General features: G+C 38.8%; 1 protein-coding gene across 1 annotated transcript in view; it reads right to left on the reverse strand.

The window, feature by feature from the left end:
- Positions 1 to 15,927, reverse strand: part of FANCM (FA complementation group M) — a 78,236-nt gene that overhangs the window by 12,272 nt on the left and 50,037 nt on the right. The window contains exon 14 of the mRNA XM_062577708.1: positions 1,229 to 3,014. Within this exon, the coding sequence (XP_062433692.1) occupies positions 1,229 to 3,014 (1,786 nt within the window). The remainder of the gene's footprint in view (positions 1 to 1,228; positions 3,015 to 15,927) is intronic.

A 15,927-nucleotide genomic window follows, 5' to 3' on the forward strand; every position in this document is an offset into this window, starting at 1 on the left:
TGTCACATCTGCTTTACATGCTGAAGGTCCTGGGCTCAAGCCCCAGTGGAACCAGCACCAGGAAGTCTTTGGGAGGTTGGACTAGATGAACTTCAGAGGTCCCTTTCAACCTTACTGATTCTGTGAACAGTAGTATTCAGAAAATCTGGTGACCAGCAGGTTAGTTCAAAACACAACTAAAAAAAAAAAAAAAAGATGCTTTAACCACCAGACAGACTACTTATGCTTAATTCAATGTTTCAGGACAATAACAAAATCATTCAGGAAAACTCAAAATGCTCTGTGAATCAGATTTAGTAATATTAAGCCTGAATGCTTATTATGAATGAAGAAGAATGACAGTCAATTATGCCTTGGCTATATTCGAATATAAAATATGAAAAAAAAAAAAACATTTTTAAAGATTTAATGTTCCTAAAACAGAAAAGGACAGAAGAGTAGAAAGAAAGGAGGAAACAAAAATAGATTAAAGCCTTCAAACAGTTAATATTTTAACATAATCCAGGTCTAAGCAGAAGTTATTGTCAGGAAAATTTCAAACACATGAGTCATTTGTAATGCAACTAAAATGAAAGAAATCCATCAGGACAGTCTCTATCCCTCAGGAATGATGACAGAAAAAATATGAAGGGATGGATTTTGCGATTGAAGTGTAACAGATCAGGATGATTATAAGATATGAGAGGATTAAGAAAGGGTTTTAAAGGCAGCTGTGTTCACACAATTGTCTCACATGGTTGCACTTGCAAAGAGATTTCAGAGATTCAGCCCAGAGTACTTTATCTAATATGTATATATATATTTCAGCCTCAAATGCCTAGTTCGTATATGGGGTATATTAGAAGATGTCAGCTTTCTGAAAAGTTTCCTCATTGAGCCAACTTTTAGTATTACAACTGTTATTCCTTTTTTCTACTCTCTTTCCCAACTAGATCAGAACACTTAGTTGAAGATTAAAGAAATATTGGATTCTACATTCTTATTTGAGTTTGAAGCTATCAACTACCTTTACCACCAAAATTCCTATCTTCAGTAGGAAACATATGTGAAATATGCAGGTTTGCATCTTCTAGGTTTTCATTTCTTCCTGAGGGAAAATCAAGTGCATCCAAGACTGAACTCTCAAAGCACTTTCTAAGCGGACTCGTATTTACTTTTTCTGTAAGTGGCATCTCTTGAATTTCCTGCCTGACGCTAGAGAAAATATTCATAGGAATTCTTTTGATACCTTCAACAGTCAGAGGTTTTCTTCCTGTTGGAGCAGAAAGTGAAGAAGCCAAAGCTTCAGGTGATCCACTTCCCATTCTGTCTCCTGACTTCACAGAAGAAACTGCAGTGGCAGCATCCCCCATCATTTTTGTGTGATTTGTGCTCCAGCTCTGGGATGGCAACTGTGTGAAAAAGTTTGCACTCTCAAGAGTTTTACTGTCCCTTTTTGGCGGTGTTCGAAGCCTGGAGTTACCATTCAGTAATTTATCTTCAGTGGATCTAACATCCGCATGATCACCTGAAGCACTATTTGCTTTTTTGATATTATCAGCTTTCATATCTTCTTCTTCTAAGATTTCATTCTCACCTTCTTCAAAAGAAAACCCCAGATCAAAGGTAACAGAAAACAATTCTTCAGAACACTCATATAGATCTTCATCATCCAGAAATTGCTCAGTCACACTAATATCACCCGATATTTTCGTAGGTGTGATTTTACTGGTTATTGGCAGCTCCCGGCAGGTTCTGTCAGTGTTCGTGCAGCACTCCTCAGAACGTAACCATTCAGAGCCTTCTCCTGCAGCTGGCCAAGTAACATTCTCACCCGCATTTGACAAGTCTAAATGTTTATCATTTGCAGAAAAAAAATCATTATTTATTTCATAAATGGGCTCATCTTCAAATAAATGTATACTCTTCTGCTCATCAGTAATCACTTTTTTCTCGTTCATTGCAAGATCTTTACCTTCCTGAATGAAACATTTTTTTGAAGGGCTATTTGCCAGAACATGATTTATTGTTAGCATTTTCTGTTGAATTTCTCTGAGTTCTTCACTGTCAAACACACTATCGAAGCTGTCACTCCAGTGAAGCTCCTCTTTGGCTTTATCAACAGCAGCCTCGTCAGATAATACAGTTTTTGCAAGACCACTATTTACAGAGGCACACAATTCACTGGTGGCTCTTAGCTCAGAAGGATTTTCAAACGGTAGTATTGAATGATCAGCTCCAGAAGAATCAGGAAAGACTTTGTCCTGCAGTCTGTCTGAAGAACTGTTTGCAACAGCAGTTTGAAAAGGACAGACTGCTTCTTCCTCATTTCCCATAGAGCTTTCAAAATCACCAAGCTTATTCAATGGTGGCGGAGATTGCGATAAAAGCCTTTGTACACAGGAAAATACTCCTTTTAACCAAGAAGATTCCTCAGACGGTGTCACAAGTGCAAATGAATCTAACTTTGATTCAGGAAGATAAAATAAGCCAGAAGAAACAGGTGATTTCTCAACTGTAAAGCTACCATAACCAGAATCTGCATGGTTCGCACCCAGCGAGCTATAAAGTTTGTCCACAGATTTGCATTCCTTTATTATGGTACTTTCATGATTTATAGTACTTTCACTGCTGTCGCATAAGTCAATAAATTCATTCAAGTCAAACGTCACCTTCTCTATTTCAGCATCTTCTTGACTACTCTGATCAGGATTTTCAACTAGTGCAAGTCCCCTTGCTGAGCAAGAATCTAAAGCATTAGTTTCTGTAGGCAACCCAGGCACTTCCTGATTTAACCCATAAGTTCTTCGGAGGGTCTTTGTTATTTTAAATACAGAAGTGAAATCACTCTCAGTATCATTTATGTAAGGCAAAAATGGTTTTACTTTGGATCTGTGTACCATGTTTTTTCGAAACGACTGTGCTTTCTGATCAAATGCAGAGCTGGTCATGGAAAAAGGGCTTTTATTCCTTTGAACATTAATATCTTCAATGTGTAAGTAAGGCTGAATCTCCAATTCATAGCTGCAATCTCCCTGGTAAAAACAAAAAAAAGTGCAATATTTATTATGAACATGTACAGATTTACATGGACCTGTCAGAACAGTATTTTAGATAAGTGACAAGGTTTCTCTACTCCTAAAATTTATTAGGAAAGAAAAAAGCAAAATATTTTTCATTCAAAACTTTCAATCAAAAAGTCTTCTGGAAGCTTAACTGCAAATCCATGCTTCAGTAGTCAAACTCAAATGATTTAAAATGACCAGAAGATACCATGCGTAATTAAAGATGGCATTTTGCAGAGCTGCAATGCACAGAACTCTGCACAATACATCTGCATCATACAGTTAAGATGCAATGCTCAAAATATAACAGTAAGGAACTTCTCTTCGCTAGTAAGAAACATCTTAGGTGTCTTAGCCCTCAGACAGGCTAACACCACAAGGCAGTATTTCTGGAAGGACCAGTAAATCTAGAAAGAAGCTGTGAGCAAAAAAAGTCAAACGCATACCATCACCACCATCACCCCTTACTCAAGCACCAGTGAGCCTGGAGTTCTCTTTTCTCTTTATACTCCCCATTTTTGTTATTGCCATTGATGACACATTACAAATTTCTCACTTGCTTATGCTGAACTTCTTCTTTCCATTGATACTTACTAGTCTTCTGTTCACAAATGCACTGACAAGCCTTTTAAAATGAACTTTTACAATACTGAACTCTTAAATATATGCAGTATTAGCCTTGTCCTGTATTTCTAGGAATAAAGTAATTTGATGTACTAAAATTAGCAGCAAATTTGCAGGCCATGTTTAAAGAGAATCAGCTCCAAAACATATCCTTGAAAAAGGCAGCAGTAGATTTTGACATGACTCTCAATGAGGTACCCATGAGAACTGCCTGGACTGAACAGTTATTTATTTGCTGTCCTTCTCAGTCTCTCTTTTAAATTAAGATCACCAAATTAAGGCATACAATCTCCAAAAGGAACAATAAGGGCAAAAGACACTCTGACAGCATGGTCTGAAACCCTCCTTAATCCCTGACATTATGCAAGGTATTCTGAAAGAATACTGGGTGCCAAAACTCACTCTTCTAATAAGAGATTACCTTCTTCCTATGCAAGAAGCACTCTCCACAGGTCTTACCAGATATAAATAGGAAAAAATAAGGTCCTCATAATCATAACCCCAAACCCTCCTCACTGTCTCTAGAGCAGCAGTCCCACTTCAGCTTGTACTGGCCATGCCAATATTCACTACCCAAAGCCCAAGAGCATCCATATCTTTCACTAACATGTAACAACCTTCCACCCTTCCCTACCTCTTCCCAAGCATGACCTTTCATCCCCTCTCATATGTACCCATGCGAAGAGCAGGCTCCTCTCCCACAGGCATAACCCCTGGTCTTCACTCACGGGGAACACGACTTCTTATTTCTTCAACAACGGCTCTGTGCGCAATTGAGCCGTCAGGAAAGCTTACAGAGCTGTTCTCAGCTCTGACTCTGGGATGGCGACCGACCTACCAATAAACCTGTGATCCTAGCAACTGGTGGGGGATCTTTTCTGAAAGAGACTGTGAAGAAATTAAACAGTCCACAGAGCTTCCACAGATGATACACTTGGAGTGGTGTTAAACTGCCTTATCCTGCCAGACTTCTTACAGGAGCCAGAAAAGTCAACCATAGGAAACAAGATCTGGGAGAAAGTCTGCAAAGTCAGTCTATTCCGTTCCACAAGGCAGAGGACTACATATAAAATTACTCATGTCAATTTTGTCTAAATTGATTCCTGTAAACACCCCACGGCTCAGATTCCAAGCTATCTTCCATGTATTTGAAGACTGATCACATCCTTCCATAGCTTTAGGTCCTCTTTGAGAGGCTTCAGTAGACAGTGCAGACTAGCCAATATCAACACAATTTGCTCAGTCTCACACGTTTTATAAAATAAAACAACAATAAAAATCAATATATAGATTTTAATACTAACTTCACAAATAGAAAGCACACAAAGGATCACATGCAGAATAAAGAAGAAAATCTGTGGACCTGCTGTCTCAGGCCAGGGGCACAGCTGGTTTCAAATCCTATTTACAGCAATGACATCTGTGTCTCAGTGACAAAATGTGCACTTTCTATAACATCTGCACGGTAGAATAGTAGAGCAGGAAGAGGAAGTTAAATTGCCAGAGATTCAGTTCTGAAGACCGTGAACACCTTCTACTCCATTTGTCACTAAAGATGTTGTTACGCAGCTACTGCATACCTATTGCTCATGCTTAGGTTATCTGGTGCTTATAAACGAACACATCCAAAGGAACTGCAGTTAAGATTTTTAACCAAGCGCATGACAAGGAGTTCCCTAGACTATAAATGCTGATTTACACAAAGTCTTAATGTCAAAATAGTGAAGAAAGCAATTATTAAAAAAGGATTAAAAGATGATTTTGATATTTGTAGGTTCCATATGATTATCTTCTTTCAAGCTCAGTCAAAACAAAGAATAAAGATATGGAACTCTTCCTATAAAATAAGAGTAATAGCAAACAGCAATCAATAAGACCTGGACAAATTAACTTCATAAATATCATCTGAGGAGATTACATGCTTTGCTGACAAGGTAGTAGTGCTGGTAATAATATGCTTAGATTTCTCTAAGTAACATGACTGACTATTACACAATGTTTTGATTACAGTGACCAATTATTATAAAAACCAACATATATTAAGTGGATTAAAGATTGACTAGCTGCCAAACCACTAACTCGCAAACTACTGGTCTTCTCATCCAATATATTTCTAATAGGCCCAGCACAGACAATTCTTGGCCCTACATTGTTCCACATTTACATCAGTGACCCAAAATAAAACAAACTCAGCATCGATCAGACCTGGAAAAACAAAAATGTAAGGGAGGTAAGTAGCTGAAGGATAACTGAAATGATGTCTGGACTTGGGGGTGAATTAGAAAAAAGAAAAGAATCTATGTTTTAATATGGCCAAACATTAATTCTGCCAAAATCATTACAGGAACTTAAGTAGAGGTGCCAAAACAGAAAAATTTCTTGCATGGATAAGTAACTGGGTACAAGATAGAAAACAGGAATGAGGAGATGTTGCAGTGAGGTCATGAAGCCACTACACATGCCCATGGTTTTCCTATAGCTTAAATAGTATCTGTAGATCTAGCTTCCTTATCTCAAACTTCTGAGCAAAGCAGCAAAAATAAGCAAAGTATGGAATGTCTTTCTGTAGAAGAAACAATCAAGTAAATGGGATCCTTGAGCCCACAAAAGAAACGACTACTTGTGGATTGAACAGTGGTTTACAAAATCACATGTGGCCTAGGAATAGCAGGTAGGATTTGGCTGTTCACAACCTCTTTCAGTATAAGAGCTGGATTTAAAGGACAATTATCCACCTCCACAGAAGAGAAATTCAGTAAGAGTTACCAAATACTCCCTTCAAAATCACATCCACCTCAGGAATTTCTTGAGACAGAAGAGAGGGTGGGACAGTGTTATGAGGAAGCATGATACATGTCCCCATATGTGTCTTTTTATGCTAAGAACAAAGAAAATTTGCCTTAATTTTAGTACTTTGAAGAGAGAAACCATACCTCCCAGTATAATGTTATAGCATATTACCCTAACCAAAAAAAGCAAATGCAATCATTGCATTTTATTATTAACAAGAAAATAGCAAGTTAAAGCAAGGATACCAGAACCTATGTAACTGGCATAGGTACAGCATCTAGTAGGTTCCCCTACTACCATCTACTTTCGAGAAAGATTGCCAAAAACCTTAGGTGGGTTTCTAGACAGTCAAAAGCTATATAAATTCCTACAAATATATCTTATTGCAAGAGATTCAAGGAGTTCAATCTACATAGTTTGACAGGGCAAGGTGAGGCGTTACTTAACTTTAAGTGTACTAAGTACATGCACAGGAAGAGAAATTTATAGAAGGGTCTTCAATTCAGCAAATAAAGAAGTAAAATATGGCCAAAAGTAGCTCACTAACTGTTCAAGCAGAAGCTGATCCAGGAGAATCCTGCAGACTATTAAGTCTGCTTCATGCAGCGTTTACCAGTATAAGTGAGCACACCAGTCACCAGCCCTTTCTGTTTTGATTAAAAACCGTAACAATGCACAGTGCTTAATCTAGTGAACAATTTATGAGGTCAGCACCATTTTGATATAAGCTCCTAGTATGTGTCTTCAGGGCTGAGATCCCTCCTCATCAATTCTTGATTGGCTATTCTTAGTTATGTACCTAAAGTGCATAAAATTATCTTTTATCCTTAAATTTGTATTTACAAGATTTATGTCTTTTATTGGAAGCCTAATTTAGGTTCAGCACAATCATTTCAACAAACAAGCAAAAAAATCAACAAGTCATATCTAAAAATAAGTATTAGTCATATCTAGCTATATTTGCATATATGAACATTCATTTTCTAAAATTACAAAGGTTGTCAATGTATATTAGCACCGGACTTATAGGGAGAGGAAAAAAATAAAAGCAAAAAAAAGGTCTAGTAGAACTGCTGTGCGTGAAGACAACAGCCCAGAAGACAAATTTAGCATCTAGGGCAAATGTTAGTAACCTAATTTCAGGCTTACATGGGGTTATATAACTGTTCTAATTTGCTTTATTCAACTTAGTCATACAAAATATTCTCTCCTATACAAAATACTTTCTCCCAGAACATCTAGTTACTGTTGTTGGCATGCGAGGATAGAGTTGTAATTATCACATTTTAGCTTGAATGTGTGCAACTTGCAGAATATTAAATTATCTGATCAGCTCTTCCATAAGCCAGTAGGTTCCAGTGTGTATCAGCTATTCAGTAAATAGGTCATGCAGGAGTGGAAAACAGCCCTCTCTCTCATATTATTGTCCTAAATCGATGACCTTGCTTAGAATTACTGGCTCGATTTAAAAAACAATAGATTTCTTAATACAGAAAATAGAAAAAGTAAACCTAAAGATATTAAAAACTTCATCTATCTATCTATCTATATATATATATACACACACACATAAACATGCACATATTATATATATAAAAATATAAAGTTTTGCTTATTCCAATTTCACTCTCTAGCATTTAAATTTAAGGCATCAAATGTCAGAATTAAAATTAACACCACCCTCTCCATCCTCATAAGCTGTTTTGGATATACATTTTTTAACTAGATTCAGATGCGCCTGTTAAAATCTTGGTGGTTTTGCTATCTGAAAACGAAGATAAGTCGGTAAATAGATATTACATCTATTTTAACAATTTGAACTTTCCTAATTTAAAGCTTGATTTAAACTAAAGTAAAAATAGCAGAACGACTGGCATTCAACTCTGGTCTGACCCAAAACAGAAAAATCTATTTTCAGAATGTTTTTTTGGTTAGATCTAGGAAAGAAAGTGTTTGTATTTTTAGTTTTAACACTGAACATTAAACCCTGTGGAGTAAATGCTGCTAACATAGTTAAGTGGGTATTTTCCTGTTAACTTACATTTCAACATGCGTATTAATAATAATAATTACCACACTAAGGCTGGTGGTTTTCACGGAGAAATTTGTACAATTACACCAGATATCAAATCAGTATATTCCTGTCTATCTGAATGACAAAGACTTACAGATTTATCCTCTTAGGTGATCCGCTGATCCCTTCATACTCAAGGCAAAGCCCTGAGCTTGCCCCTCAACACAGCCCTCGATACTTTCCCTTTCACGTACTCTGCAAAACACTCTCCCCTCCTCCCCACAAACACTTCTTTTTGTAGGGCTACAAACAATTTTTAGGCTAGAATTATTGCTTCGAATGTATCAGATGTTTTAACGCACAGTCAATGAGGAATCTAAATTATACTTCAAACACAAATGCAGCTGTAACGGCAGGCTGCTGGGGGATACAGAAATCAAACTGCGTGCTGCTCTTCTCCAGCACCTTTCATTCCTGCGGGGAGAGACTTCTGCCTTTCAGCAATTTGGCGTACCTGTTGGAGAAGCTGGGCTGTACAGAATAAAATACTCCTCCTTTGAAACCGCCTAACATAAAACCTTCACTATTTATTACTGCCTAGTAATAAGATTTAAACAAAAAAAGGAAAAAATATCTGCAATTGTCGGACAACAGTTGCTATAACCCACTGTCTTGCATCTGAGCAAAAGAGAGTATGTGTAAAAATAAAGAAATTATAGTGTGCTCCCTCCCTTGGTTTAGTAAAAACTTATTTTACAAAACTTTTTGGGCTTGTGACAGCTAGTTAGTATTATAAATGTCCAACTGGAACCACAGATTGTTCTGTTACTTAACACTACAGGTATGTTAAAGTTGTTATTTGATTTCTTTTGCCTGGGATATCCCTGTGCAGTACTGCAGAAATAAATAGAAAGATACTCCCCCTGACCCTGAGTTGAAAATTTAAAGGGGAATATAGAGCAATGATTTGGATACCAATATATAATTTCCATCAAAACACAGATAGGAAAAGCATTCTTGAAGCCCAGTGGCCTTAATCATCTCCTAAGCCTCACAGCATTTCTGTATCAATATTAAAAATGCAAGTAGCAACAGTAGCATATCCAAGAAAATACCCGAACTATTCTATCTAAAAATAGTTTCCCAATTACAATAGAGTTTCAGCGTTCTAAACAAATGCCATTATATTGCTCTAGGCTTCATCACCAGTAAGTTATTGTAGCACATTGAAAAATAATGTTGAAACACTATTCCTAATATTATGCCCTACCGCTGCACGGACCGTGGGGAGGGAGATCAGGAACGGACACCCTCGTAATGGAAATCCAGGAGAGGCACGAAGCCGCGTGCCACGGTGGTTCGGGTAACCTAACAGAACGCACGCAAAGTTTCTCACGTCTGTAGATTTAAGTTGGCCACCCTAGGATATCTACTTGATATTTCTATTTGTTTTCCATAAAATGTAATATTAAGGCTTTTTTTTTTTTCCAGAAAACCGAGATCACTTAAGTGGAAATAAGTATGTCTAGCTGGTATGCCTGAAGCTGAGGCACAAGGGCTCCGGGAGGCTTTTGGCAGCGCCGCGCAGGCGCACCGAGTCTCTGCAGACGCAGGCGGGGCCGCCCCAGCGCCCCGCCGTCCGCTCGAGCCCCGGCCCCTTCCACCTGACACCCCAAGCTCCTGCGCCAAATCGCTCGCTCTCCTTCTCTCCCAGGGTGAGCACGAAACCCAAACACCTGCAATTAAGCGTCTGAACAATCTAAACAGAGTCTTAATTAGAGTTCAGACTTGGATCATTTGGCAACAACATCAAAAAAAAATCGATACGGCACAGGGAAACTATTTTAATTGGAGGCCTGAGATTTCTGGTCTTGCAGGTTCTCCCTCCCTCCCTCCGCCTTACCGCAGAAGAGTAAATCCAGCAGCTTCCACCCCGAGGGCGGGAAGCGCGTCCCGTCCCGTGCTTTCTGCTGGAGTGAAGATCCAGCTGGGCCGCCTCAGCGCAGCACCCTCTCTGAGAAGCCCACGGCGCAGCATTCGCTTCCGTTACCCGTCCTCTGCCGACCGAGCCGGGCTCGGCGCCCAGACCGACTAGGGCCGCCCGCAGATCGGGCCAGCAGCCTCGCAGATGCGTTCGCCCCCCTCTCATTAACACCGTAACCAAGCGTCATTTGCTGTCTTAAATTCTTTGCCACCGGCCAGGCAGAAGTCTCGCCACGTTCAGTATCAGGCTGTCTAACCAAAGACATGCTATTGCCAAAGAGGGGCTGCAAAGACATCCTTTCCGCTAGCCTTATTTGAATCGCTTTTAACTTCGTGTTCAAAAAAAAAAGCCACACTCTTTTCCCCCCCAAAATACGTCCAGGTTAAAACTTTGAAACCATGGAGAGCATCTCTGGCTTCATTAGCGTTTGAGGGTACTCGGAGAGCGTTTTCCCTTTGTCAGGCATTTCACCTTACGAATTTCTTCAGTGAAAGACTGATGACAAATTTTGTTTTAGTGGCAGCTGTTTTGGATCCACATTCTCAACTCGGTCTCCCAAGGTGTGCGGGGATCAGAGGTTACTGGAGTAAAAAGGAGAGACGATCCTTCTTATGGGAGCCTCCAGGTTTTCTTCTGCTTTTCTAAGGAGAACATTTGCTTTAGCTATAATTTCCAATTGTCAGCTTTGAGGGGGAAAATGGATACTCACAGTGACACCATCTGACAACATTAAGACTTTTATAGATTTATTAAGAGTTGTCTAATTCCCAGAAAGAAATGTGCTTTAATATTTCCTGTTACTTAGAAAATTGGACAAATATAATTTCAGTAAAAATAATTTGTTTGCTCTGACCTTGTTCCCAAACAGTACAGTTTAATTTTCAAAATGCTTAAAAAGCCACTGAATTATTTTGCATAAGGACAACTTGATTTGTTACCATGTTACACAAAAATCCCTGCCAGCAGTTAGTTGAAAATCCAATCCCATATGCCCTGTTCTCGTTGCTGTAGTAATAAAGCCACACAGGCATTAAAGGCTTTTCTGCAGTGGATGTGCCTGTTCCAGGGTTCATATTTAAGGTCTCTCTTTTCCTTCCTTTCATATTTTTTCCCCTCTTCATGAATGTGCCAATTTAGTCTCTCCTAATTACTAAAACCATATAAATGCAATATAAAAATAACAATTATTCCAAAGATTTTCACTTATTCCTTTCAAAAATACGCAAGTCTTAATTGATTTTTTAAAATCTAATATGCAAAAAAAAAAAATGTAAATGAGGTTTCTTGAAAAGTTATTAATTGAATGAACACAAGGAAAAGAAAATAACACCTCAGGGAATTCCTGAGCTCTCCTCCATAACAGAAAATGCCCATATAAGAACACACAAAATACCTTCTGGGCTAGCCTGTATTAAATTATTTACTAATCTCTGAATGAGACTCTTCCCAAGAAACAATTATTAGTTAAACAAATTTCCAGATCACTTGATAATTCAAAGTAAAATAATGATTCGCCTTTCTTTTTATATTTTATCCCTGAATAGGGAGAGAAAAAAATAGAACCGTAGTTTGAAGCTCAATATCTTGTTTATTTAATGAAATAGTTTTGACTTTTATTTGTCTTAAATCCCTCCACTATATAAATTAACGTCCGACAGAACAGCAGTGGTATATTTGGCTTTAGTACATTTATAGTAGGAACTTGGAAACCCAGTACAAAAAGGGCTTGGAAAAACCTGTGAATCACTGCTAAAACAATTGTTCCCACATGCTCATTTTCATAGGATACAGACTTTTTAGGTAGATTTTTTCAGGCTCCACCTCTGCTAAAGGTGAATTTCCCAGAAGCTGCTGTAGCATCCCGTTATCCCATCTTACTGTTTTAATAATAGTGTTTCCCACAATTTCAAAACGCATCTAAACACTAAGATAAGGCAAAACTTCTGAAACTTTGAACCTCCTACAGAAGGAGTCTTCACAAAGAACCCCTGTGTCCAAGCAGTCTGGAAAACACTGGGCATGTATTAACCACGTCCCGACCCGTGGGCTGTACGTGCCGTACGCTGAGCAAACGTGAGCGCGCAGAACAAGCACCTTAAGCTCACCGAGGCGGCACCGCGTCCAAGAGCGGCAGTCTTGTCCCTGAACTGCCCACGGCTCCAGTGAGCGCCCACGTTTGTGTCATCTCGCGAAACGAGAGAGGACACTGAACACGACAGAAATCAAATTTGGCAGAAAAGCATGGTTTTAAACTATGTGATTTTCCCAATCTTATGCTAAACTGAAGTGTTCACGAAAACATATCGCAAGAGAAATGCACTGGGTCCAGCAGCGCTGGATTTGCGAACTGAGGCATTTCTTCCAATCTGTGCAATTTCTCCCAGCACAGTTACTCATGCATACACAGTATCAGAATCAGGAATATAACCAAGTCGTGCCCATCTAAACAAACTTGATTTAATTAGTCTACAGCAGTTTAAAACATTGCTGACAAATCTCCAGATTCCTTTTTTTACTCTCAAAGTATCCCATCCAAGTCTCCCCTGTAGGTCTGGATATGGGCAACCTGGCATAATCAGTTTTTGGCAAAAATTGCTTAATTTTTGAAAGATTCTAGTTTTTTGAAAGACCCTAATTTGAACGCTTTCATATGAAATATTGCTGGGAATGATGTAAAGTAATATCACATAAGGGAATTATGAAAGCGTGAAACTAGAAATATAAATTTCAAATCAAACTATTAAGAAAATATTCCAGTTCTGAAGAAAATATCCCAACAAGTGTATAAAACACAGGGAATAAATATTTCAAGAGTGCCTTTTATGAAGATGTAACTGGTTTTATGGTCGAGAGAAGAGCACTAGATGTTGTTTACCTGGACTTTAGCAAGGCTTTTGACACAATCCTATAGCTAAACTGGTGAGATATGGTTTGAATAACTGGACTAAAAGGTGGGTAGAAAATTGGCTGATCTACCAGGCTTGAAGTGTTTTGAATAGCAGTATGAAGACTAGCCAGTGGCTGGTTGCTAGCAGTGTTTCTCAGTGGTTTCTGCTGATTAAGGTCTTTCTTACCGACCTGGACAACGGGACAGAGTATACCCTCTGCAAGTTTGCAGATGATATCGGATGAGGGAAATCAGTTGAGACACTTGAAGGCAAGGCTGCTGTCCAGAGGGACATCAACAGGCTGGGAGAAACATCAGGACAGAAAAATGAGACAGCAGTGTGCCCTTGTGGTAAAGGCGGCTGATCACACCCAGGGCTCATTAGCAGCAGAGTAGCCAGCAGGCCAAGGGAAGTGACTATTCCCCTCTATTCAGCATCTGTGAGACCACATTTGAAGTGCTTAATCCAATTTTAGGCCTCCCAGTACAAGAAATATTTTGCCAGATTGTAGCAAGTCCAGTAGAGGCCACCAAGACTATCATGGGGCTGGAGCATAAGGATGCACAAGGGAAGGTTGATGCAACTCTTTGTTCAGCCCTTACAAAAGAAGGATCTTATTGCTATCTTCAACTACTTAATGTGAGGGTATAGGGAAGACAGAGCCAGAACTCTTGAAGGTGAACACTGGAGGGGCCAGAGTTAATGGGCACAACATGCAACAAGGGAAATTCTAATTAAATATTAGAAGGAAATTTTTTTCACCAAGAGGGTAGTCAAATGCTGGACCATGGGCCCAGAGAAGCTGTAGAATTGTCATCCTTGGAGATGCTCAAAACTTGACTTGGCAAGGCCCTGAGCAACCTGATCTACACTGGCCATACATTGAGAAAAAGATTGGACCAGAGACCTCCACAAGTCCAAATTAAATTGTTCAATCATAATAGTCATGACCTTCATTCACAGCAGTGATAACGTTGGTGAGTGTTAGTGGCACTCACCAACAGAAATGGTTTAGAACAGAGATGTTTCAAATAATATTTTATGCTAATAGGTTCCTTGCTCTGGAAATACAATTTACTATACAATTATGGCCACATTTCTCTGTGCATTTTCAGATTCACTGGAAGTGAAGCTGTAGGTAGAGTGAATTAGGAACACTTAGAAAATTAGTAATAATAGGGAGAAGAAGGAGAGGGAGGAGCAAAAGAAAAGGGAAAACCCACACATGCTCTTGTACTAGCAATACAGATTATTTTCTTCACTGGAGTATTCGCAAACTGTAAGGCAGCAAGTTTGTTCTGATGTAATCTCCCTGACGATGAGTACAGACTGCCTCAGTTCAGTGACTGTTCCAAAGCCATGTCACCATAAAAACCACACACCATTCCACAGGGAGCAAGGAACTTTGCTTGGGAGAAAAAAGGCTTTACCTTCACTGGTAGTGTGATAGGCAGGAAGGAATGTGCCAGTGGTAAGTGTAAGTCATGGAATCTAGAGAATTTCACCCCAAACTTGGACTCTGGTTTCACCTCCTTTATCTTTGATGAATGTTAGTGGTAACATACTAAGATCATGTCTTGAAAGGACTGTTAATGTCTTTCTAAGAAGTCAAGGCTAACTTAAGAAAATTATTAAGACAATATTAACAAAATTTTCATTCAAGAAATCACTGTTCAGTGCAGATAAATTGAATTAAGACATATTGTTTCTTTCCTTTTTGTGAAAAATTATGGGAAAGTTTGATGTCCTCGAACCTTGACAATTCGGTCTAACTCTAAGAGAGACCACTGCCATTTGAAAACTGGGTGCCTGTTTTCCTTTCAGCTTCTGCCTCACCAGATGTGGTCAGAGTTATGCCAAGTGCTTTGTTTTTCCCTAGAAGAGTTCAACAGGGTGGAGTGATGTGTCATGTTATAACCTCTCATATGCAGTGTAGTCATTAGAAGGTGTTTGCAGAATGCCAATGACATCCAATCATATATTTCTCCTGGAACGGACAAGAAAGTTTAGCATCTCCACCTATGACAAGTTAAGGCAGATGAGAGAAAGCTTGCTGAAAATCAATTCAGATAATGACTGAAACACTGAGCAGGGAAGCAGCTGAAGAGATAAACAGTTGACGTGAGAACATCAACTACACTATACTACAATTAGGTGGCATTTTACTGTTAGATTATATAAAAAAAAAGTAGAAGTCAACTGTTCACCATTTGTTGTCAATTAATAGACATATCTCTTCCTGATGTATTTCTTCCAACATTTTTCCAAGAAGGTGAAAAGACTTTGGAATACTGCAATGTGATGGACATGAGGCTATTCTGACATACTTGGAGAAAGGAGCTTGTGTTTACTGAGCAGATCCTTACATTGACAGAAAGCAGCACTGTACAACCTGCCCGCATTCCCTGGTCAGTACAGACCTCAGCAATGTTTGAAGTGATGACTATGGTTTATAAATCAAATTCTGGCATCTATTTTTGCACAGTTTTAGGAAAAGATTTAAGACTTGCTTAGTAATTAATGAATTTGCTATCAAAATTATTTTAAGGGTGCCACATAGTGGTTTAGCATCTATGACAACTT

The sequence above is a fragment of the Rhea pennata genome, chromosome 5 (genome assembly GCF_028389875.1).
Source record: "Rhea pennata isolate bPtePen1 chromosome 5, bPtePen1.pri, whole genome shotgun sequence".
Lineage (NCBI taxonomy): Eukaryota > Metazoa > Chordata > Aves > Rheiformes > Rheidae > Rhea > Rhea pennata.